This window comes from Equus przewalskii, chromosome 21, assembly GCF_037783145.1.
Source record: "Equus przewalskii isolate Varuska chromosome 21, EquPr2, whole genome shotgun sequence".
NCBI classification, from domain to species: domain Eukaryota; kingdom Metazoa; phylum Chordata; class Mammalia; order Perissodactyla; family Equidae; genus Equus; species Equus przewalskii.
The window spans coordinates 10,882,019-10,907,489 of NC_091851.1; the positions used below are offsets into that span (position 1 = coordinate 10,882,019).

Sequence of the window (25,471 nt, forward strand, 5' to 3'; positions counted from 1 at the left end):
CTAATCCTAGATGATAGTGGCTACCAGTTATTGAGGGCCTGCTTTCACCAGCTGCTCTGTCTAAACACAGTGATTTAACTCCCATAATAATCCTGCAAGGTAGGTGGAAACATCCTCTTTTTATGGATAAGGAAACTGAGGCTCAGAGTGGTTAAGGTACCTGCCTGAGGTCATACAGCTCAAACTTGGCAGAGCTGGGCTTAGATTTGAGGTCTGTCTGCTCCTACCCTATCGTGTTCTATATCCCGGTATTCCAGCAGCTTTGATTTTGGCCCAAGTTGGCTTCCTTTCATTAAGACACCCACTTATGTGGCCACAATTCAACACTACAAAAAAAAGTCCTTTAAACCAATCACTGTGAAATCCTCTATCAAAATAGGACCATGACGAGTTAGAGAACTGCGAAGAACTGAGTCCCAACCCAGATTACAAAAAGCAACGCCGATCTGATTTCGTTATACAGGTTATTCAGAACAATTTTGGGAATGGCATACTACTGTTTGACAGAAAAATATTTATTTGGACTCTTTCTTTGCCCTGGATGATATCTTAAGTATCCACACAGAAGGTATTTAAAATGCAGTATCTCAAACACAGTCCAAAGTTGAGCCAACTCAAGGTCATATTATGTGTTTCCACCAATTAGGTCTAATTATCTTCTGTTGTATATTTTATAATTTATTCTAAAGATGTGATTCTATTCTATTTATTTCACCTAGGACTTTTTGAAATACTCTTTGGCCACAAACATTTAAGTTCTTATGAAAAATCCTGCCTTTGAAAACCTGAGATCTACATCCTCGACAAAGACCAGTTTCTGCGGCAATTTTTAGCCTGTCTCAGACAGGGTACTGAGCACTTAGGTACAGTGACTTGCACTGCTTTACCAGTGCATGGACCTCATCTTCCTGGGCCGTGGGTTCTCCCCCTGTACCCTCCACAACACCCAACACAGGGATAAATACTCAGAAATTGCTCAACAGTTTGTTCATTGAAATAAAAGAGCTCTCAGCTCATCTGATGCTACATAGAATTCTGGAAATCACATGTTCCTTGTAAGCCAGTCTGGGAAGCAGTAATCATCATTCATTTTGCAAATGCTACTGAACAGCTACAACACACTTAGAGTCTTGCTACTCAAAGTGTGGTCCGAGGGCCAGCAGTGTCAGCTTCACCTGGGCTCCCGCCCCTTTCTTACATCGATTGCATCAGAAGCTGCACCTTAATAAGGCCCCCAGGAGATTTGTGTGCACGTTAAAGTCTGAGAAGCTCTGCCCTAGAGGTATCATAAGGGACAGAATTTTCTTTATAAAGTAGTCGTCCTGACACATCCAGTCCAATGATGGGAAGTTACTAAGAGAGACTCCAACATCATAAAAGATGGAAGTTTATCCACAGCCCAGGGGTGCTGGAAGATCCACAGGTATTCTAGGTCTAGGAAGCTGGGATGAGGGTGGCTGAGGCAGCCACAGTAATTGCCCCATTAGAAGCAAATTCTATTGTGAAGATTGGAACGGAGGGGTTGTTCTTAATGTTCATGAATTTGGTAGAGTGTACTCTGTAAAAGCTTTAGATGAAAAAGTTCTTTCTAGCATTGGTCTTCAAACTTCAACAAGCATGAGAATCACCTGGTGACCTTGGCTGAAAAAGGAAAGAAACAAAGATGCAAAGAACATAGACCCCAGATCTCACTCCTGGACATTCTGATTCAGCAGGACAGCAGCGGCCCTCAACCTGGGCTGCACACCGGAGTCACTCATGGAGCTTTTAAAAAACACACTGATGCCTGAAAGAAAACACCAATTTATTTGGTCTATAGAGAGAAGTCTGGGCATCTAGATTTTTAAAAAATTGCCAAGGTGAGTGTGAGCAACCAAGCTGAGAACCATTGATCTCCAAGAGTGGTGCTCAATGCGCCAGAACCCCCTGGAGGGCTTGCTCAACATAGATTTTTGGGACTCACCCCAGGGTGTCTGATTCAGTAGCCCTGGGGTGGGGCCTGAAAATCTGCGTTTCTATCATGGTCCCAGGTGACCCTGATGCAGCTGGGTTAGGGACCACACTTTGAGAACCACTGGTATAGAAAGAAGAGGTTGGGGCTCAGGATTGGCATTTTTTAACATGCAAACCAGAGGGATTCTGAGGTCGAGGGTCTGAGCCCCACTCATAGGAACAGTGCTCTGTCTGGGCTGGGCAGACAGATTAAGCTGCAAGCCTGTGCAGTCAGGCTGGTACCCATGGATCCTCTGTGTTTCTCTTGTTCAACATTCAGTTCAGCACTGGTCTTTTCCTCCCATTCCTATCTCCCAATATAAGTGTCCATTTCTACATCCACTCCACCGTCCTAAAAGATGTGCTATTTTTTTCCCCCAGAGATGCAGAATAACATAATGATTAAGAGAATAATCTCTGGACCCAGACTGTCTGAGATGAATCCTAGGTCAAGTTGTTTAAATTCTCTAGGCTTCAATTTCCCCATCTGTAAAATGGGGCACCTGCCTCAGAGAGCTCAATAAATGAGTTAACATATGTGAGATGCCATGGAGAGGGACTAGCGCATGGTACGTGCTATATAAAGATTGGCTACTATTCCCGGTCCTTCTTCTTGGAAAACAGATAAATTGAACTTTCTCTGGGCTGGACGGGGTATGGGAGCTCTCTTTCTGCTCCTCTAGCATTTGATGTATATCCCTACCATGACACTATTTTGCTCTATCAGTTAATTTTCCTCCTTTTGTCCACAGATAGGTGAGGGGAAGGACTCCCTCTTTAGGGAAGGACTGTGTCTTACTCATTTTTGGATTCCCAGCATCTATCACAGTGCCAGACACAAGACATGCTCTTAATAAACGTCTGTTGAACAACTGAATGATGGGGCTGGAAAAAAAATATCTTGCTGTTTTGGAAGTTGCCTAGAATGATCTATTAGGGGGCAGAAATGACTTTCCAATATATGACCAGTCTTTCTGCTGAAAAATGGGGTAAAGGTGTGGGTACAAATAGTGCAAGACAAGTCATCCTCATCCTATAGTGTTTGCTCCTAAGTCTGTTTATGGTGAAGCCACAAGAATATCACAACAATGGATGCATTTGTAAAGTATCAAATATTCTTATAACACAAGGCACACTGCCTGATTCCCCATGAAGTCTGGCCAGATGCTTGGCAAATCTGTTTTCTCTTCTTCTTGGACACACAGAAAACATTTCCCAGCCTCCCTTGCCTCTATTTGGGGCCAGATGATCAGGTCTTGCCAATAGAATCTGAGCAGATGCGATGTATGTTATTTCCAGGCTGAGGGAGTTAAGAGTGTGTGTACCTTTTCCAGGCTCTGTCTCTCTACTCGGCTGCCAGCCAGATGCAGAGCATCCAGTGGATAACTCTCAGGCCCTAACAGTTGGTGGAGCATCAAGATGGAAGGAGCCTGGGTGCCTGAATGACTGATTGGAGCTGATCTCCCCCCTACCCGCTGTCTCCCATCCCAACTTAAGTGAGAAATGAACTTTTATTATTTTAAGTCATTGAATCTAGAATTTGTTTTTTACCTCATCTATCCTACTCTAAAAACACGGGAAACTATAAGTCTCGACCTGGGGTCTTGAAATTTATTGTGAGGGAGGCCTTCCTTTGACAATCTGTGACACACAGGTTCACACGGATTCCCAAGGGCCACTCCACTGCCGAGGTTAAATATAACACTGTTGCCTGGTCAAAGAAAGCAGCTGGATACATCTCTTTTACTAAATTGATTTTCAGTATGAATTTTTATAGTGAAATATACAGGGAAGTTAATTTGGTGATTTCTTCATTTTAAGAAAAAAGCCTAAAATTTTGGGGGAAAAAAAGGCAGAGCCTCAAAGACCCCTAACTAAAAAAAATTATCTCCTAGGATAATTGGTATGATTTTAAAATTACAGTCTTTCCAGAAAAACGTGGCCACTGGTGCCTTGGGGCTTCTGCGGAACAGGGTCTTTATGAGGTATGCCTCATAGAAGACCAAAAGCCACATACTGTAAACTGGGTTTTGCTTGGCTCCATGTCCTTTAGGCCTCATCATCCTCATTTATTCTCCCCGCCAATTTTATATTACTGGGTGGTAAACTCACCATATTCTGGCTGCTCTTTGTTTTCAAAAGTCCTGTGACCTGGGGCCGGACGATCCCACCCCCTGGGGGGGTTGAGGAAGTTGCTGTCATCTGAGGTACTGTCGTACTTGTAGTCCTGGTCCCCGCTGTTGGCCCTTGCCAAAGACAAGGACCTCTGCCACCAGGCCCGCCAGTCCGGGGATGGGACTGACCAGCTGGGCTTATTCTCCGGATGCTGATCTTTATCTGCTTCAGAGTCAGGACCGTCCACCACCTCTATGGTGACCTGAAGAATTCAGAACACGCCAGGGTCAATGAGGAGTCACCAGCCTCCAAGCCGGGTGACCCTTGCAAGAAAGTCTGAGAAAGCAGAGGCAAATGATGGATGTGTCCCTCATGCAGGAAAGCTGAGACTGCATGGTGATACAGAATGGAAAACATCCAGGGATGGCCCATATCAACCCCATGACTGGATAGAACTGAGGTTCATGGGCCTCGGGTTGGGAGGAGGCAATTCATCTGACTTACTGTCGACTACATTGCTGGGAAGTCTTTCATTCAAGGAGTAAACATGTACTATATATGTTTCTGAAGTGACACAAGAATAACTGTAATAAAACCGAATGCTTATTGAGTACTAACTCTGTACCAGGCACTCTTCTAAAGGCTCTAATGTATTAATTTATTTAATCCTCATAACAACCTGATAAGTTGGTACTATTGACTGGCCCCTGTGGTTGCTCACCTGCAAAGATGGCCCCGGCAATTCCTCCCATCCTTGTATGTGTGTGCCACACCTCCCATCAAGAGGGGGGGTTTATTTCCCCTCCCTTTCAATCTGGGCTGGCGTGTGACTCTCTTTGTTCAGTAGAATGTGGTAGGAGTGACAATGCGACAAGCCTTACAAGGTCTTGCAGCTTCTGTTTTCACTGTCTTGGAATCTTTCTACCATTATGTAAGGAGCCCAGCCTCGACTACAGAGCACACGGAGACCACATGAAGAGGGAGACCACGCAGAGGAGAACCAAGGCTCCTCAGCCAATGGCCAGCTCCACAGCCTCAGTCATGTGAGTGGGGCCATCTTGGATCCTCCAGTTCAGTTGGGTCATCCCAGCCAATACCCTGTGAAGCAGAGACGAGCTCTCCCAGCTGAGCTCTGCTCAAATTCCTCACCCATAGGACTGTGAGCAATCCAGTGGTCATTGCTTCATGCTAGTAAGTTTTGAGGTGGTTGCTAGACAGCACCACCCCATTTACAGACAGGGAAAACTGGCACACAGAGAAATTAACAACTTGCCTAAGGTCAAACAGCTAGTAAGTGGCAGACATGGATAGTCTGGCTCCAGAGCCCATGCTCTTACCAACTTTACTATACTGTCTCTTAAAAAGTAAGTAACAGAGGTACTGTCCTCCCATGCAACTGAAGGAGGAAAGAGACCACAGATGCTGGTGGTGGCTGAATGACACAGGTTGTGTAGAGATATGTGAACACAAAGTCCTTGAGATCCAGGCTTTCACAGCTATGATTTTTACTCATCCCATAGTCCAGACCCAGTACGCACATTCCTCAACCGACCCTCAGGGTCAGAGCAGATAATCCCGGAGCCAAGGTTAGAACTTGCTTTTGGATTTCCAGAGCCTAGTTTTGAAGTCACAGGGCTGGAAGAATGTAGTTTCTTGGCTCTGAGAGACAATCAACATAGAGAAACTTGTTTAAAAAATATAATAAAAGACTCTTTGGGTTCCTTTGGCCCTCACATAGCTCTTGCAACACCCCCTGGATGAGTTATGTGCAAATGAATCAGAAACATGCGCTCCAAGTAATCAGCGCAAGATGTACTGGGCAGATGCGTTTCCAGTTTTGCCCTAACCTGACATCTGAGAGAGTTGCTGGGATGCTCTGCCAAACTGCACCAGGGTGTGCCCATCCCTGACACAAGAAGCCCCTTCCTTTTGTGTTAGGAATGGGGAGGTTTGAGTTCTACTTCTTTTGACATTCAAAGGGAGCTGCCCAGCTGATGGTGGGCCTGGGCTGTGGCCTTGTATGGTCCAGATACAAGGTCAAGACGGTGGCCTTCAATCTCAGAGTAAAGTCGGGCTGTAGCAAAACAGGTGCATCGTTTCCTCTGGTGCGGGATATCTAGAAGGGCATGATTGGCTTTATTCGATGCTACCACCATTACCCCTGTCTTGTAAGCATCCTTTGCATATTTATAAATAATTATGGAACTTTTAGCAATTTTCAAAAAGGAAAAAGGGAGGAGGAGAAGAAAGGAAAACATCATACATCTTGTATCACTGCTGTTTGCTGGAATGGATGGCTGCTGGAAGGTGATGGTGATTGGGACCCACACGCAACTCTGGAAGGACAAGTGCAGAAGGATTGCGCAGCTGGGTGGCACAGAACCAAGCTGAACAGTGACAGGGCGATGCCAGCCCTTGGAGACATAACCTTTCTCCTTTGCAGTCCTGTCCCCCTCTGCCTGCAGCAGAATAACTGAGCTGCAACAATCCTCTGTAAGGCTATTAGGGTCTTGGAGGGGAGAAGCTGCCAAGAGCCAGACCAGCCTGCAATTATGGTAATGAAATCAGTCTCTGGGTAGAAGATAAGGGGGAACATGCCCAACAGTTTTGGTATTCCGTTTGTGTTCAGACTGGAGTCAAAGGGATTGCCTAAACAAAACGTGCCCTGCAATTTCTCCAAGCTGGGAATAAAAACAATTTCATGTTTTAAGCTGTTACCGTCAATATGATTATTTTTTTTCCCAAACTGCTGCTCAGATCCAAACAAAACAGATTCGTTGCTTGGCCAGGCAATGAGTAGCAAAATACAAATTTACTCCAAAAACTATATCGATGACTAAATCTCAATAGCTTAGAGGTTTCTTTTTCTCCTTTAATTTCTAGCCACTGCCCCAACTGAATTAAAAAACAAAAAACAGAAAACCACACAAACTTTAGAATCCACCCTTCCCTGTAGTTAATAATATGGGAACTTCATACTGATATCAAAAGAAGAAATCTAATCTTGAAGCTGAAACTTCATAGGCATCCAATTAAAAGGACTTAATGTGCGTGATCAATGACTTCTTGAATGGTGGGGATTAGTTTTGTATTTCCTGTTGCTCTTATTCTATTTACGTGTTCTTTAGCATCAACGAATCCATTTATAAAGATGTCTTGGACAATAATTGATTGATGAGCTGAAGGTGTGGGAGTGAGTGCAGCATATTTCCCAGCTGATAAAGACTCTAAATCTTACCATCCTTTCTCAACCTTAATGTATACAAATGAGGTGTTTCAATATATTTGTTTCTTCTGGGCTTTTCCATACCATAAGTCAAGACAGTAAAAGAAAGAGAGCTCTTTCAAAAGACTCAAGTCCAACTTCTGGCAGAATCTTGTCAGCTCCAAAAAAGAGAGTCCAAAATAGTGTCAATTTGGGGAATTCTGTCCCAAATGGGGAAGTGAGGATAAGATGCTATGAAATGTTACTAGCTTCTTTCCTCTTCTTGATAATCAAAACATTTATTAGAAATAAACTCTTTACTCTTGCTCTGAATAGTATTTTCCATAGGGAAACTAACACAATTCTCAGTCTAACTGATAATAAACTAATGACACTGAGAATACAGAAGCTTTGACCTTCTGAACTCAGGAGAATGTTCTAGAATCTTCTAGCTCACTGATCTTCTAAGCCTTGAGAGCTATGGTGACTAGGTAGGCATATGCTGGCATTTCTCAGAGAGGAAAATGAGCCTTGAGAGGTGAAGTGATTTCCTCAGGAGGACAGAACATCCAGGGACAGGATGACAGTCTCCAGTGAAGGGTTAGGCCCCAGATTATGTACTCCTCCTTCTTTGACAATTGCCGCAGAAAGAACACAAAATTGACTAGGAAGATATATAATCCCCCGTCTCAGACCCACTGATGCTCTAAAAACAATCCTGGCAATCCCAGCTAACTGTGGTTAATGCTTTGAGACTTGGAGTATGCTTGCCCAATTGTCATTGCTCATTCTATACAAGTTAGACCCAAATTTCAGGCATTGAAACTGACTTGGAGAATTCAAGTTCCCGAAGTGATCAGCAAGAAGGGTGTGGAGCTGGTTTCAAAAATAGGTCTTCTGATTCCCAGTTATTTTATAGATGTTTCCTCTGTCATCTTCATCCCCATTGGCATCACCAACCAGCATCTACCAGTTCAGGGAATCTTACCATATACCTGGCCCTGTGGTAAGTGCTTCACACAGATGATCTCATTTAATCCTCAAAACGACCCTACTTCTACATAGTACGGTAGGTATTCATAGGTAGTATTATTATTCCCATCTTATAGACAAGGAAACTGAGGCATAGAGAGGTCGAGTAAGCTGCATGAAGCCATAGAGGCCAAGCCTGGCAGACTAAATGATGGCAGATCCCAAATGCAGCTCAGTTGACTCTGTAGCTCATATTCTGGACTGCAGTGCCCCCTGAGAATCTGAAAAATACAGGCTTGTCCCATGAGCATGTGGGTCCACGTCTTGGGTACAGAAATTTCTTGGTTCTTACTTGGCCATACCTGCCACTCCAAAAGTAATTTCAAGAAAAAGGAGGAGGGAAAATCAGAAGTAGAAGCACATCCAACATTTGCAGCCATGGGCAACTCATCTGATTGTATCTTGTGGTACTCAAGAGGCCCACGGCCATGTAAATAAGTCTGTGTAAGGAAAAAAAAGGCCTTTAGATGACTATTTTAAAGTCTCCCTCAGTGAAAGAAAAGAAATCAGTCTATTGGTTTAAATGAATACTAATCTCAGCTTGATCCAGAAAAGAGAAATATTTGGTTGTGAATAGCTACTGTGGTAACGAATGGATGCAGTAAGCCTAATAATGAGTTTATTTTAGAGATTTTTGTCTTTGCTATCTGATCATCAGCTGCAGACCAAAAACCCAGCCAAGGATACCAAAGCTCACAGCTAACTTGTCCTGGGGGATTTACTTTCTTTCCTGAATGATTTATTTATTTATTTATTGTAACAAAACCCAACTTCTAGTCTTGTTTTAAATTTAATATGGAGATTGGGTTCAGGAGTTTGAGGCTATTTCTTTCTACTTTGCCCATTGTTGGTTTTTTTCCCCACTTACTTCCATAGCCCGAAACCAGTCTTAAAACGGAGAGCCTGATCCACTTGGGACACAGGCCACCTGGTTTAGTGGGGTTAACAAAAAGCTCAGGAAAGCAAGGCTTTTAAAAGGACTTCCCTTCCTAAAAGTCAAGAGGGATGTGGTCCCTTCCATGGGCTCAGTAATGTCACTTTGGAAAGGTGTGGGCTGTTTGGCAGGGGCGACAGCAGACCCCAGTCTTGGAGTGTGGGAAACATTCCCAGACACTGGAGGGCTGGGGACAGGGTTCAGAGACAGGGATATCGAATTCCTGTTCAGCTCCGGGGCTTCAGTTAGGGGTAAGTAGGTGGGGGCGAGGGGCAGGTTGCCAGGGGATGGGGGAGACAAGGCCAGGGGCCCTGGCAGCGGAAGCCAATTCACTGATGCACCCTTCACCTGTCTACACTTGGCCCCCCAGGAAGACAAATGCTTTGACGGCCTTTGACGGCCTGCGGTGACCAGCGGCGCTGTCTGCTTGGCTGAATCGTCCTGTGTCAAACCAGTGGATTTCAACAAAAGAGCAGTGCCGTAAGGAAGGGGCAAGGGCTGCCAACACGGAAACCATCACCCTCTTTTAGAAAGCACCTCATCTTTTAAAGGACCACCAGGGAACTGGTTTACTCAAGTGCAGTGGTGCATGGACTGCAGTGGCCTGTGCTGTGTGTGTGCACGCGCTCGTGTATGTGCCTGCTCACACACACTGACAAGCAGACCCAGCGCTGGTGCTCCCAGGGGTAGCAGCTGCTTCATTCTTTCTTTGAAGATCTTTCTGAGTGACCAACATTAAGAGAAGGCCAGAAATGCAGCTCCATTTTCTTTTCTTCAGGGCTGACAGGTTATCAGATCCGAAAAACATAGGCCATGCCAGCCCTCCATACAGGAAAGTTAACAGACACAGGGATGGTACAAAGCAGAAGTGGAGAGAACCGACCAGACAGCGGACAAAGACTCAGCACTGGCCTGGTCTTTCAGATTCTTGACTTTAATGCTATCTGGATGGGAGGTCTTTTGGTTTCTAATCCCTTCTGCCAATGACCCTGATATTTGGAGCCATGAGGAAACCTATCTCTTGGGAGTAATGGTGGTCTTTGCCGTTCATAGAGTTAACTCAAGAAAAATATGGGGACCTCATAGGAGTGGCCCTGTCCCTCTTCCCATTCTGTGTAACGAAGCATCCCTTTCGGAAGCATCACCTGGAGGCAGACTTCTTGTTTCCGAGCTGGGGTGAGGGAAGGAGAAAGTGAAAATGAAGCACTGATTGTTACTTTTCACCTGTTATAAGTTTACACAAACAGGTGGCTTGGGATCTCAGAGTGGGAAAGGACACATAATTTCTACTTGTACCATCTGCACAGCCATACCTTTGTGACAGCACACAGGGAAGCTGCATTTTATAAAAGTCCAAGAGGATCTGCCAGAGAGAATCCTGTGTGGCCTTCTCATAACTTACCCCCCATTTATCCTCTGCTCCCTCCTCTCACTTAGTTCTCTCCTCACCCATCAATGCCAACAGGTCCTCAGCCCTCGGAAAGCCCAGTGGAACTGTTCTGAAGCACTCTTCACTTCTCATCTGGCTAAACAACATAGCTTATGTGATGAAAAATGAATTGCAATCTTGGCTGCTCTACTGAGCTCATGCACAGATCCATCTCATGGGCTGCAGAGGGAATAGCACTTCATGAGTGCCCCCCTTTTTGGAAAAGTAATCTGGGTTACTCAGATCTGTGGATCTCAACCACCTTTGCACCACTGTTCTTCCCTGACATTTAGGAATAGTTCAAAAACACTCAAATGGGGTCTGGGGATTTTGTGACTGATGGATTTATCTGGGAGACAGAAAGGGGATCCTGAGAAATTCTGCTTGAAATTTGGTTCTTAGGTGGAGCCCTATGCACTTAGTAACTTTCCAATGAGGGGACGCTCTCCCTGCAGCCTTCCATTCCCCATCCAGGCATTTTCTTGAAACTTTACATCAGTAATTCTTAAATCTATTATAGTAATAGCTCAGTCCTCAGCATTAAGCTCCACAGTGACATTTCCCACCTCGGGAAAAATGTGACCCACAGTAAGCCTTAAAATTGTTTTGGGCATGGTCTGAGCACCCTTGGGGTGAGGCCAGGTCTGGTCCAGGAACCATAAAATCCATAAACAAGGAAAAATCACTTCCTGTAGATGAAGTCACGATGGAGAGCCATGTTGAGCAACAGTAAGGAGATGTCCACGCCTTTTTTGCCAACTGGCACCCCCCAAGTGGATCTTTCGTTCTTTATCAGAGAGTCATAGAGCCAGTTCCTGGAGAGAGGGCAGTGGAGCGAAAGGCCTGTTTTCCATTTATCAAGTAGAACAATACAAGACCTATCAGAAAAATTGACTGGTGCATGCACTGATTTCTGCACAGAGCTTGTTAAAGAGTGGCCTCCGAAACACGTTTTACTTCTGTACCCTCCACACTGCCCCTCCCTCCTTGTTCCCATCTATTCAGATCTGCCCAGTTTGGAACACAATGTTTTTCCCTCCTCTGTCTCCATGATCCCTCTGGCACTGTCTTTGTGAGTAGCTGGGATCCTCACACCTATGTCATTTCCTGAAGGTAGAAGGCCTTATATTTCTTAATTTCCCATAACCTAATACAGCATTTTATACACAGTAGGGGCTGCTCAATGTATTCTAATTGAGGTGCCTTCTCAGTGACACTGGTTACTCACCATGACACTCGTATTATGAACCAAATAACTCTGGCCAAAGAAATCTGATCTAAAATGGTGTCATGCAGGGAGTGTTAGTCTTGAGAAAGAGACAGTTAACTTAATTGAGGATCAATTGCTCTGAGGTCAGGTTCAGGAACTCCCTGCCATGTGAGCTAATTGGAATTTGATGCAGAGAGGAAGAATAAGAAAAAGCTGCCCTTCCCCAAATGAAAAGAATTGAGAACAAAGCTTAAAAGTATGGAAGCAGGTAAATGAGGACAGGAGCTGAACAGGGGCTACGTTGCCCAGGGGGCAAGCCTCCCTTAGCCACCATGTGGACCATCTCTGGGAAGAAACAGAGGGAGGTACAAGCAAAATTCAAAATTAAGAGTCTGTCTCTGAAACACAGATTGGTGTGTTGAGTATTCTTGGGAGCCTGAGAGCCTAGATTTGAGCCCCTAACTACGGTATCCTAGCCATGTGACCTTGGGCAAACCAAATAGTAACTTCCTGAGTACCTGCTGCATTGCTGATAATTTTGGAAAAATGATTTGTGCTTCATCAACTTCACGAGGGTGTTGGGAGAGTACAATCAGATGAAGACTTGCTTTGTAAGGTATTCTGTGCCATTTTAGTGTAGATGAGTGTGATTATTTTCAATCCCAGGCATCTCTTTCCCTAACCGCCCATTTCCTTCAGCTTCATCCCATCTCATCTTAGTGGGATGTATTCACCTCTCCCGGAGGAACTTGTGTTCTCACCTCCCTTCCTCTTATCACATTTTTTTTTTTTATCAGCCATTTACACTTTAGACCAACTGAAGTGTTGTCAACTCCTAAAGGAATTTCTGGTGTCCAAGGCAAGCCGGGGAGGCATTTAAGAGAGTGCCTTCCAGAGCATCTTTGAAATCATACCATGATCTGCCAAGTCTACTCACGTGTTAGATTGGCCCTTGCCTACAGCTACCGTATTTCATTAATTTCAAGGTATATTATTTTGTTTTTTCGTTTTTACATTTTACATTTACATAATGTCTCTGAAATCAGGATGTATCTTATAATTATTGGTGGGTCATAATTAATTAGCACTGTTTTCTTTTTTTTTAGTGGTTTATAAAATAATGGTGCATCTCACAATCAAGGGTGTTGCACAGCTGAAATACAACACTGTTCTCATGGCAATAACATGATTATAGGCAGGACTCATGAAGACGTTGAGGAGAAATATGAGGCAAGAGAGCAGTTGCTTTGGAATCAGATCAGGGAACAAAGAGACGAACTGTTTCATTTTCTTCTACCTGTCAGTTGCCAAGCATTACCTGGATATTTGGATTCTGTCCATTGATATCAGCTTTGGAAAGATCTGGAAAGTTTGGTAGATCAAGGAGAAAGGATCTGGGGCCATCTCTTTGCAATGCAGGGCGCCCATCCTCTTGCTGGAATCGCTGTCTGGGGAAGGGTTGGTGTGCAGCCTGGTGGTCCGGATGGTCCCCTGGTGCTTCTCTGGAGAGAGGAAAGCTGGTTTCTGATGTTGAGTCGCTTTCCACGTTGAGGTTATTCTAAAACAAACAAACAAATAAATAGGAGATGCAAGCTTTAAAAGTGCTACCCTTAACAGTCCATTACATTCAGGAGCAAGGACAATTCCAGTGGCTGGAATTAAGCCAGGATGGTATTGCCATCTCATTTTCATTCCCCATGGTTTAGTTTTTCCATGTTGAAAAGGCCAAATCATCAGGAAACTTTTCCCATCCTACTGCTTGGGAATTTTCTGAGGGTTAATGAGTTATGGGATATTTATTAAACATCAAAGCACATCAACAAAAACGTGCTATTTTGAAGGACTACAGGTGCTTACTTAGAACTGGAATCAAAATTCTGGTTTCTTCCTCACAGCTTCAATTGATTAACCACTCTGGCTTTAATTATAGAGTGTCCAGAGTTTGTTTCTTTGGTGTGTGCCATGGAGTAAAAGATCTGAACAAACTGGATAAAATACTTGAGTCAAATCATTGATTATATCCAACCATGCACCCATCCATCTGTCCATCCATCCATTCAACCAGTGTCAACCACATGCTAGGCACAGGAGATAGAGCCATGAACATGACAGACATGGGGCCTATTCTTTTGTATTGTACATCTAGTTGTGGGGAATAAACAATAAATACACAGATAAATAAAATCAGATCAGAAGGTGGCGACCGCTAAGAAGAAAAGAAAGAAGAAAATGATAGAGCGGCCATGGATAAGTTAGATAAGAAGCTAGGGAAAACCTCTCTGAAAACGTAATACTTGAGGTGAGATCTGAACATCTGCAACAATCTGGAGGAAGAACATTCCAGGAAAGGGAACAGCAAGTAAGACAGTCCTGAGGTAGGGATGAACTTGGCTGTTTTGAGGAAGAGAAAGAAAGTCAGTGAAGCTGGTATGGAATGAAGGAGGGAGGAATGGCATGAGATGAGGATGAAGGGATGGGGTAGCCAAAGAAAAAGTGACAAAAGGGCATTCTGAAATTTAATGCCTTTATTCTGAAAAGAAAAGTACAAGTCTATTGTTTTTCCCAACTAGTAAAAAATGTCTCTATTTATTTGTCACTAGGGGAAAACTTTTCCCGTGACCAAACAGTGTAGAAGTTGCTGGACTTCTTTCCCAAACCAGCTCTACTTCTCCTCTCATTCTCCCTGGACCTCTTGTTGGAGGCTTCATCCATCCCTTTAGGCATGGTGTTTTCATGTTTACTCGTGGAGGAAGATGCAGAGATAGAGTTTCACCAGAGTTTGGGTCACTGGTTAATGCTCTTGTTATTCTTGGGCGTGTTTTGGGGTTTTGGAGTGTATGTTCCAGCACACTGTCTCCACATGTACTCCCCGCCCCCTACCAGAGGGTCTTTGACTCAGCTTAAGGTTATGTCTAGTATCAAAACACTCCTGACTGCGCACCCAAGGTCAAGAATGGCCAGAGGATGAAACACATGCAGCAGTTAAATATCTTTTTAGAGCGCTAACCTGAAGGAGTGGACTTTTCCATATCTCTAAACAGAAATAGGCCTGAGGAATTAAGTCACTGGTGCAGAGACTACCTTTGTGAAGGTTCCAAGAGGCAAGAAGAGGGCTGAAATAGACAGCATATCTGCTGTCTCCTCTTTAAAACAGGCAGTTACAGAGGGGGAAGCTGGATGCTCCTCATCATGTTTTTGCTTGTCCTTCCTTTTTGCTCAGGAGATGTGGCCGGGGGCAGCGTCTTTGTTCACCTTTCCAGCCACCTCTCTGCCATGGCTTTTGTCTCCTGGCACATCCTTGCAGAGGGAGTTGCCCTGACATTCCTAGGCATTGCTCAACTCAATAGAGGCAAATGTACTACGCTGAGACTGAGAATAACACATGGAGAGACAGGGAGAGAGACAGAGACAGAGAGAGACAGAGAGAAAGAGAACATGTTAAGTCTTTCCTTAACATAAGACCTCTCTATCCTAGCAAAAGGAGAGAGAACTGAATGCTATTGATCCCTTGCTTTTCTCCCTGGATCCTCAACCCTAAAACTTCCCCAACAGTTGGCTTGTCATGGAGAATTTCCTGTGCAGGATTGGGACTAGAAGTTTCAGAAGGGGCCCAGGATCTGCTTGCCCATTGCTTGTGGGATCCCCTGCACATCCAGCCCTAACTTCATCGTAGTGACTGGGACATACTGCTTAACTGGGTTAAAAATGGAGTTCTCTTTCTTTTTCTCTGTGATGAAATGCTCTTTCTACTACTAAAATTCATATTTTAGAAGAAGAGATAGAGAATGTATTTTTGCTGCTATTTGGCATTTTGCTTAGATGGCTGAAAAAATGACTGAATCTGATTGGTTTCTTGATCTGACTCTGGGATTTTTCCTAGAAGGAGAAATAGTACCACAGAGTGACCCTGGCTTAGTCATGGACCAAGAAAACCCCTTAAACTCTCTGTGGCTCAACGATCCTCCATGTAAAACAGAGCAGATAATAAGGAGAACCCTGTACTGTCCTAGCAGGATGGTCAAGAGAACTCAGATTGGGTTGTGTCTACACCTGAAAAGAGAAGTGTAGAGTTAAGGGCAATTGGCTGGACAATTCAGGCCACAAGCACCTCTGCTGGGAATAGACTGGGACGAAAATATGTTTTGGCTTGAATTATGCACACATTTGTGGCATTTCTCCATCCTTCCCCAATCCTCCCCACTCCCTGACCCCCACAAGCTCAGTGTTTATAAAGCATTTGGAAGATGGGAAGTAATAAAGAAATGCTAATCACGATCTCTGAATATATGAATTACTTTTACATCTCTACCAAAACATGTTTATCCGGAAACCTTGGCTCCCTGCAATGGCATGCCCCCAATGTTCAGAAACTGGAAACCCTAGGATAGGGGAAAGGTGTTTTACAATGGCTCATATAAAATGAAACTCCACTTTATTCAATCAATAATAAGATTTAGGAGTAGCCATTATTTTGGTAATCTAGATTTTAAATCTGGGCCAGGAGACACCAGACAGGATTTGCTAACAATGCAGGAAGAAGCCTTTTGTTCATCTTTTCTCAAGGACACATTGCACATCATCCTTGCAGAGGCCCATAGAAGGTCTTGGTTGATGGACGTCATTCCATCTGTATCACCAAGCTCACTCATTGAGTGTCCCACTTCAATTATTCTAGCAGAGTGAAGAGTATCAGGAAGGGGGTATCTCAAAATAAAGATTCAAATAGTCTGTGTTTTATTTAGAAAAGCAAATACCCTTTTCTGAAGATGTTAGCTTGAGAAAGTCTAAGAATTGAAGAAAAGAAATGTCCCCATTCTTTCCAAGGTGCTGCAGGATTCATTTTGCCTAATTGAAGTGACACGAGGGGGACTTCTCAGTTAGGGAAAATATATTTTTACCCACAATGTGTCTTTGAATTGACCTTCAATCTTTGACAATGCTACAGCTCCAGTAGCAATGTTCTCTCGGAAACTCTAATTTGACAGCTGTGACTACCAACAAAAAGAGCCACAGAAGAACGAAAGCTATTATATGGTTTATACACAGGTGCTGTTCAACTGCTGAGGCAGGTGACCTATGGTGGCCAAATTATCCAGCTACAGTTTGATGCTCCCCATCTTTGTGCATAGCTCTTGCCCCTCCCTTATTTTACAACTTACTCTTATCTAAAATAAGAATAAAGTAAGAATAAAATGTTAACAATAATAAGAAAATAATAAAACAGGCTCCATCTTCACATAGCCTAGTATTTTGCCTTAAATGGCAGTATTGTGGCAGGCCTTGCAATTGCCTACCCAATATCCATCCTCCTATTTTTCTTACTCAGTGTTTATTTCAGGCGGCAATGTGGTTGGCTAAAACTACATTTCCCAGCATCCACTGCTGCTAAGGATGACCACGTGACACAGTTCTGCCCAATGAGATATAAGTGGAAGGTGATAGATGAGACTGTTGAACAAGAGGCGGAATCAGTCTGCCTTTTGTGTTTCTCTCTTGTTTTTTCTCCTGCCTGAAAGGTGGCTACAAGTGCTTGAAGTGGAATGAGGCAGCTGGTAGGCATGAGGATGAAGGCTATAGTCTAAAGGCAGCTGAATGGAAAGATGGAGGGGCCTGGGTCCCTGGTAGCATTGTAGAGCCATCATACCAGTCCTGGAACGGTGACCTCTGAACTTCTTTTACCATTATCATGAACATTAATGTTAACATTGACAATGCTGCAGCACCAGTAGCAACGTTGCCTGTTGTGACTAATTTTAGAACTGTGACTACCAATAAAAAGGGAAAAGCCAGTTTAGCTGAGTGACTCAAAGTTGGGCTCTCTGTTCTTTGCAGTGGAACACAATCCCCGGCTGACGGAGGTACCGACAGGGCATTTAGTGTATCATCCTGGTGAACTTCACAATGGCAGCCAGGCTACCGATGCTCAGCTCTGCTGCTAACTTTCCTAATGTCCTATTCCAAATCTGCCATCTGCATTCTCCATACATTCACAGAATCTTCTTGTTATTTCAGCATCTATACATGACATTTCTCAAATCTATTACTCACTGTGTAATTTAATATTTCCTTTGTCGTAAAATATTATCATTAAATTTCAAGGAGTTTGCCCTCACTAAAAGGAACCAGAACTCCTTGGACAAGTGGCTGATTCCTTGGCTTGGGCAGGGAGTATAAGTGAGTTTGGGATACTTTGCTGTACCAGAAAGTAAGGAAGCTCTCAGTGATCAATAGTATTCTCTCAAAAGAACATGGGAGCCAGCATGAAGGGCACCCTTTGCACAAAGATTAGACAATTTGGGTGTGAAAAAAACAAGCTTGTAGTTGACCCATGTACACTGAATCTATGAAAATCCATGAGCCTACGAGGACGCTCACAAAAGAGAGAAAGCCAGAAAAATGAGTGTCACCATTTTGGGTAGGAACTACAAAACTCCTTACTTTGAACATGGTATTAAAAAGAAAGAAAGGTTATCCTGAAGAAACAATGTTTGAGCTGAGATTGAAAAGGCAAGTAAAAATTAAAGCAGGTGAATAAAACAGAGCAGAGGGGGAAGCGGGCCAGCGAACACTGCAATCGTAACAAAGGAAATGGCTGGTGCAGACTCCCCAGGCCTGGCAGGGCCTGGTATAGAGACCCAGAGGATATCAGAGTTGGAATAGAGTGGGTGTTAGGATCGGGGCCACTCTGCTGTCTTAGTGAGAGATAACTGAGTTAAATAATATAAATGCCAGGCCGAATACTCACACTTCTCTACCCATCAGCCTTTGGTCTGAAGGCTTTCTATCACAGTGTGTTGTGACTTTTCCACCAGGCCACACTTCCCTGGTGGCACTCTCTGGGTCATTTGGAGGCTTGCTGAAGCTATATGATGTCGGAATTTCCTCCCTCCACCCTCCCTCTCTTCAGCTGGCCCTGAATGCCCCTGAAAAAGCTCTGCTGACATAAACTAAGAGGAAATCTCTCATCTGCAGACTGGGTACGATTTCTAAGATCAGCCCAGACGCTTTATCGTTTGTGTCCTTTTGCCCCAGGACATCACTGGCCCAAGATCAAGGATGCCCAACCACTGCCTTGGGCTGCTGCGTGGCTGGAGCTGCTCATTTTGGCTGTCCCTGTCACCAAGGTGGATTGCCACAGCCGCATCAATATCAAAGTGGTCGCAGTGGTCAGAGTTCCAAATTGGTCATTTGGCACAGGGAGAGGGAGGGGATCTTTGGAAAACCGAGCCATGGGGCAAATGAGGGTGATCATCTGGAGAGGGCCAATCAAGGTATGGAAATGGGCGATGGGTCCACCTTTGGAAAAAGTGTGCTAAGCATCTTTGTCCCAGTCTGCAAACAGTCACCTGCCCTATTCCACAAACATCAACCAAAGGCTGGTATGTGAAACACATGGCTGATCTGGCCGCACTTCCAGAACCTCCAGAAGCAGCACAAACTGGTAACAAATCGTGGCTGGCTAGTTTTAGCGCTTTTTTGAAAAGGCTGTGGTAACTATTCCCAGATTAACACAACCAGGCAGACTTCTTGGAGGCAGATGGGATGGCAAATTTCTGGAGGGCAGAGAACAAGCCGTATCTGCATCTCCAACCCCACACCCTCCAATTCCACGATCTCAGGGCACCCAATAAGTACTAGTTGATGATAATGATGGCCATGGGCCTAGTTAGATTTTGTTTTAATTAGGCTCAGGCTACAGGCCTCATTACCCCTAATGTGGCTTTAATGTGGGATTCTAAAGAAAAAAAAATCCAGGAATCTTCTATTGAAGATATTAAAGAAGATATTATTAGCAATGCTTTTGGTCTCATAGACTTTGAACAACAAACAACAGAGATTATAATTAACGTCACTGCAGCTTCTCTCCTTAAAATATACTAACAATATAGCTAATTAGCAATATGTCCTCGTTTGGGGCTGGACATCTGCATATTATTATCCACAATGCTTGTTTCCTTTTTCCAGATTAAAGGAAGCCATACTGCACCCAGGCATATGGTCGTGCTCCTTCCACATTAAAATACTCCGTTTTCTTCTACCCACGATAAACACACTTGGGGGCTTTATCTGTGCCGGGCATCGATTTTTGTCTGGAACGTTTCCACACGTCTAAAAATAAGTTCAAGAATGCCATTGGTGGCATTTCAAAGGGAAGAGGAAAAGTTTCCCTGTTGGGGAGATAAAAGAATAAAAGGCACACTGATTATCTTTACACATGACTGGGGAGTAAGCGCTTCTAGGAAGAGAGAACCAGGAGAAAGAACAAAATGAGTTTCAGACCATAAAATCGGCTTTCTCAGAGGGCCACACTTGTTCAGAAGATGAACAAAGATGGGCTCAGAAAGATGGTGTGGAGACCATCATCATAGCTGTGGCAGTAGGGGGTGGCAGAGGCTGTCCTGTGAAGTGTTGGAAAGAAGCAACCACAATCTATGGGGAAAGTGGTCACTGTTGAATACACAGATGGCAAGGTTGGCCACCTTCTGCTCTCTCTCCATCTGTGTGTGATGGGAATCACGCCTTTCCGGCAACCAGAACAGGGCAAGTATCGACAGCTCTATTTTTTAGGAAGCATGTGAATGTAATGTCCCTGTAGGAACCTTCCTGGCAGAGGGGAAATGGCCAGAAACGTGCTTCAATCTTTGCTGTTGCACCCTGAAGACAGGCCTTGGAGCTTGTGACACAGGCACGTCATGCTTCAAGAATGCAGGAGTGTTGCATCTCGCTTGGGAAAGGAGCCTTCTGTTGAAAGCCTGACTAATAGCTGAGGAATCTTTCGTTAGCATGCTAGAATGTATCTTAAGAATGTTTATTTCAGGGCTTGGGAATGACCCTGCTTCTGATCTCAGGAGACACTTCAGAAGAAGTGAAGAATGGTCACCTCTTTGCACTTGGGCAGGGAGCCGGCTCCACAGGGGAAGGGGCCACTAGTGTGGCCCAGCCATCCCTGTGCTTGTTTCTTAATTGAAGGCTCTCAGGGCTGGCTGACAAAATAGAAGTCAACACCCCATTGGCTCGTCCCAGATACTTCTGTCAACAGCTTTGATCTTGAGAATGTGTGGATTATTGGTGATTTTTCAAGTTGTGCTTGCTCCACTGCTGGCAAAGAAAACAGAGTGGTAACTATCCAGGACCCATTTCCTTTATGTCCTGTTAGGCTAAAGAATGAACAGAAATGAAACACGACTTAGTCTTTCAAGTCTAAGAAAACATGTAAGAAGTAGAACACAAGGGTAGAAAGCCAACTTGGCCAAAGAAACTTTCACCCATCATCTAAAACATCTCTGCAAATATAAGAGGATGGAGAAATTGTATTTTCCAGAACCCTTCTCAGGGGGAATGGCAGACTTGCCTAGAAGGGACACCCTTGGGGTGTGAGGCACCCTCCTCTGGACTAAGCTAAGGGAAAGCTTTATTTGCCTAGAAGGGACACCCTTGGGGTGTGAGGCACCCTCCTCTGGACTAAGCTAAGGGAAAGCTTTATCTGCTGAGAGAGGTATTTGAATTTGAGGCTGGAACTCACTAACTCAGGGCTATAAAGAACAGGCCAAGGGTGGCCACCAGGGGGCTTCAGTCCCTGCTCTTCAGTCATATGGAGTTCAGCCTCTCCTCTAAGTCAAACTTTGAGCAAATACTTAATGTGTATGGATTATTGAGGACTTTTCAAGTTGTGCTTTCTCTATTGCTGGCAAAGAAAACAGAGTGGTAAATATCCAGGACCCATTTTCCAGGACCCAATTTGAAAAGGCACCAAATTATTAGCATGCCTAAATGGCCCAACGATCTACGTCCTCCCTTGACCAGAGGCGGAGGGAAGTCGAACAGGACAAGGAGACCCAGGAGGTGAACACTCCCTGCAGTGATTCTGTGTCTCCCCACACGTAATGGGGAGCACCCGGGACCCAGGTCAAGGCTGGTGTTCTGCTGTTGCGAGGCAGAACCTGGAAGGCAAGCCAAAGAACATGGGATGGCAGAGTTCAGAGGCTGGCCTGGGGTGGGGGGTGGTCCCGGGGACCCTTGCCTAGCTTATCATTTTATTAAGGAGATAGCTTTCTCTCAGCACTCAAGGTCGAGACCGCTTGTTGAAACCTACAACAAATCTCTCTACTCCAAGTACCTCTAAAATAGATTTTAAAGGAAACTGGACCTTAACCTTGGAATCCTGGAAAAGGGCCTACGGTATCGTGGAAGGGGCCTGGGCCAGGAGGTACGAGGTCTGGGTCTAGGTCCCAGCATTGCCCCTACCTATTTAATAAGCTTAGGCACATTACCACACCTGTGGTAAATTGGTTTGCAAAAATGTCCACAAATTCTTTCTCTCTAAATATCCATGCTTGGGTAGTTGCCTCCCACTCTGCTTTTGAGCTTGGCTACGGGACTTTGGCCAATGGACAACAGTAAGCAGAGAAAAGTACTTGTGTATTGCAGCTTGCCTATTTTTGTTGCTCTTTGGAATCCTGAGACCACTATGTGAAGAGGCCTGGGCTGGCCTGTTGGATGATGAGAGACACGTGGAGCAGAGACAATCCAAGCCAGACCAACGAGCCAGCCAATGACCAGTCACTCAAATGGAGACCATCCTAGACCATCCAGCCCCAGCTGCGCCAATGCAGACTAGAAAAGTCACCTAGATGACCCATAGGATCATGAGAAATAGAACATGTCTGTGGTTTCAAGCTAATGACTTCAGAGTGGTGTGTCACCCGGCAAAAGCTAAATGCTACAGGACCTCAGTTCTTTCTTCTGTTAAACGGGCTTGATGAGGTAGGATGGGAACTGCAGAAAACTTTTCAATCCATCAAGTTCTGACATCCTAGGAATGAAATCCTCAGGACACACTTGTCCTGGAGAAAATATTTTCCAATAATGAAAAAAAACTTATCCCAAATATTAAAAAAATCAAATTGAGCTTGAGGAGATTAAGCAAAAATCTGATGGTTCTAAACACATGCAATAGAAATATTACCTTCAGGGACTAGAACACGTCCTTCTTTCTCCTCTCCTTCTACTTGCTCACTCAAAGCTGGGTCAAATCTGTCAGAAAACAACCCCCTGCCTGTTGCTTCCGTCATTTTCACGTGCTGCTTTGTTAACAGCTCCATTGCCAGATTTTCAAAGATTCAGAGCTGAGACTTAACAGTTCTCTCTTGCACTTTCATGATGCACCTGTACGGCTCTGTGGGCTGCCAGAAACTAGTAATGCTCATTTATTAGAGAACCCCTACTGACACTATGAAACAATTATAGAGCTATCATAGACCAACTACGGCCTGAAGTGGAGAGAAAGCCGTGCGCCGCCAGGACCGGCTCCCTTTCCCACCTGCCTATACACATTGTTCTTATTTGGGCTGCTGTTCTGTTCTCCTCCGGGGAAACCGTTTGATCCCTGCTTGGAAAACTGGCAGCGGATGCGATTGTGAACCCTTGACTTAGCTTGCTAATCTTTCTTTATAAATGGTTGGGGTGTTTGTTCTACTTGTGGATTCACTCAACAAACACTTACTTGGCATCTACTGTGTGCCAGGTGCTCTGCTGGGGTGAGAAGGTTCAACAGCACACAGCTTGTTAAGACGCGCTCTCCAAAACTTGGAAATAAAGCAAAAGGACGACCGCAAGTTTATCGTTCATACTGGGGCACAGTATGACAGGCCTGTCCAAGAGTATTTAATTCTCTGGGACAAGGTACCTTCTTTTCACCTATTATTTACTATTGATTAGGGCCCAGACTAAAAGTTACGTGTTCACTTGTAGATTTTCATCCTGTAGAAATACAAATGTTTTTTGCCTGGTAGAAACAGTAACTCATTAAAAGTTCTTATCACAAGGGGAAAAAATTGTAACTATGCAAAGTGATGGAAGTTAATTAAACTTATCGTGGTAATCATTTCACAGTATCTACATATATCAAGTCATTACGTAGTACACCTTAAACTTATATGACATATGTCAACTATATCTCAATAAAACTAGAAAAAAAGAGAAATAATAACTCAAAGCTTACTGTCTTATTGCCCTATAGGACATTAACAAGTTTGCCTCTAACTTACAACTTTACTCCCTCATGATTTTCCCAACTAATTGTATAAATATCTGTTCCTCAAGTGCTCTGAACCAGCATTAGCATCTTTCTAGCTCCCTTCATTAATTAGTTAAATAAATCTTTGACATATATTCATTTTATATTTGTATGAGAATCATGTTTTTAACATTAGGAAGATCATACTTAGACAGGGTTTTGTCTTCAAGGATTTGGGACTCCAGTGGGCAAGTTAAGAAACGCTTACACACATATAAAATGCAAGGGAGAAGGTAGGAAATTCTTTAGGAACGAAAGTTTACAATGGAAGGAAGCAAAACTATTCAGACTCCTAACTATGATTCCACGACTTACCATCTATTGAATCTGTAACTTCACCAAATTATATACTTTCATTTTCTCTGAAAGACCCCACTCTGGATACCGGTCCAAGGCACTAACCAGCTGAAACAAGTATGGAAAACCATGGTTTGTGAGCAGGACTTGGGTTTCTCCTCTTGCGAGGGACCCTGTGGGGAGGGCAGAAGGCAAGTGACACCCACCCTACTCTCAACCATTTTATTTCCTCCCTGCCCCCATACAATTTCCTACTCTGACCCTAGAGAAATAAAGCACCTACTAGTTTTGTTTCCCACAAAGATAATTCTCCCAGGAGAACTCATTCAGTTAGCTGAGCTTCCAGGGAAGACAACAGCAAGCTTCTCAGAGGCTTTCTTTCAGGGAGTGGTCATGAAAGGGGGTGTAACAGAGCACATGTGCACATAGTTACTACTCCCCCAGGATAAACATCATGGTACCAGGGTGTATCAGTCTAAATCTAGGCAGAAAATGGATGGCACTGTGGTAATAGGTGACCAAGAAGAGCTTAATAAAGGAATAATTTACAGATGTCCTGCCAGAGAGGCTGGAAACTACCAAAGATGCTACAGTACCCATGGCCAGTAGAGCCAGGGGGCCCTTACACTCCCAGGCCTGAAGAGGCAAGGAAAAGGAGAGGTTACTGTTACCGAAAGGGAGAGAGCAAGTTGTGTGTGTGTGTGTGTGTGTGTGTGTGTGTGTGTGTGTGTGTATACAGGGGGCTTACTAAATACTGCAACCTCCCCTTCCTCTTCCTCTCACCTCCTGCCATGTTTACCATTGGTCAAATCCAACCAGAAGCCCGAGAGAAAGGGAACCCATTGAGGTAATACACATAGGTCAGGAACTTGAAGCAAAAATTAGGGTGGGGAAAGGCAAAAACTGGATCTAGAGAGGTAAACAGAAGATATATTGGGCACATAGGACACGTCTAGGGGAAACCACACTGTCACTCATGCCGGGCACTGGACATTAAGTCTAATCTTCACAACAACCATGTGAAGTAGACATGAGCACCCCTACTCCAGGGATGAGGAAATTGAGGTGGAGAGGCCCCTGGCTAGGAAGTAGGCTCCACAGCCCTGTTCCTTCCACTGTGCCATGTTGTCTTAATTTGTCCCCTGGAGGGGCTTGGAGTAAGAGGGTCTGCAGCCACCTTG

General features: G+C 44.3%; 1 protein-coding gene and 1 long non-coding RNA gene across 4 annotated transcripts in view; one reads left to right on the plus strand and one right to left on the minus strand.

The window, feature by feature from the left end:
• Positions 1 to 25,471, minus strand: part of ISM1 (isthmin 1) — a 71,740-nt gene that overhangs the window by 14,241 nt on the left and 32,028 nt on the right. For both annotated transcript variants that reach the window (XM_070588810.1, XM_070588812.1), the window contains exons 2-3: positions 13,236 to 13,475; positions 4,105 to 4,369 (exon numbers count right to left, since the gene is read on the minus strand). In XM_070588810.1, coding sequence (XP_070444911.1) covers positions 4,105 to 4,369; positions 13,236 to 13,475 — 505 coding nt within the window. The remainder of the gene's footprint in view (positions 1 to 4,104; positions 4,370 to 13,235; positions 13,476 to 25,471) is intronic.
• On the plus strand, positions 7,768 to 11,597 carry LOC139078148 (uncharacterized). 2 transcript variants are annotated; one of them, XR_011530957.1, is made up of 3 exons: positions 7,768 to 7,803; positions 8,232 to 8,381; positions 9,649 to 11,597. It is a non-coding gene; the product is annotated as an uncharacterized lncRNA (long non-coding RNA). The 2 variants fall into 2 exon arrangements; XR_011530956.1 differs by having other exon boundaries at positions 7,778 to 7,912; positions 9,649 to 10,654.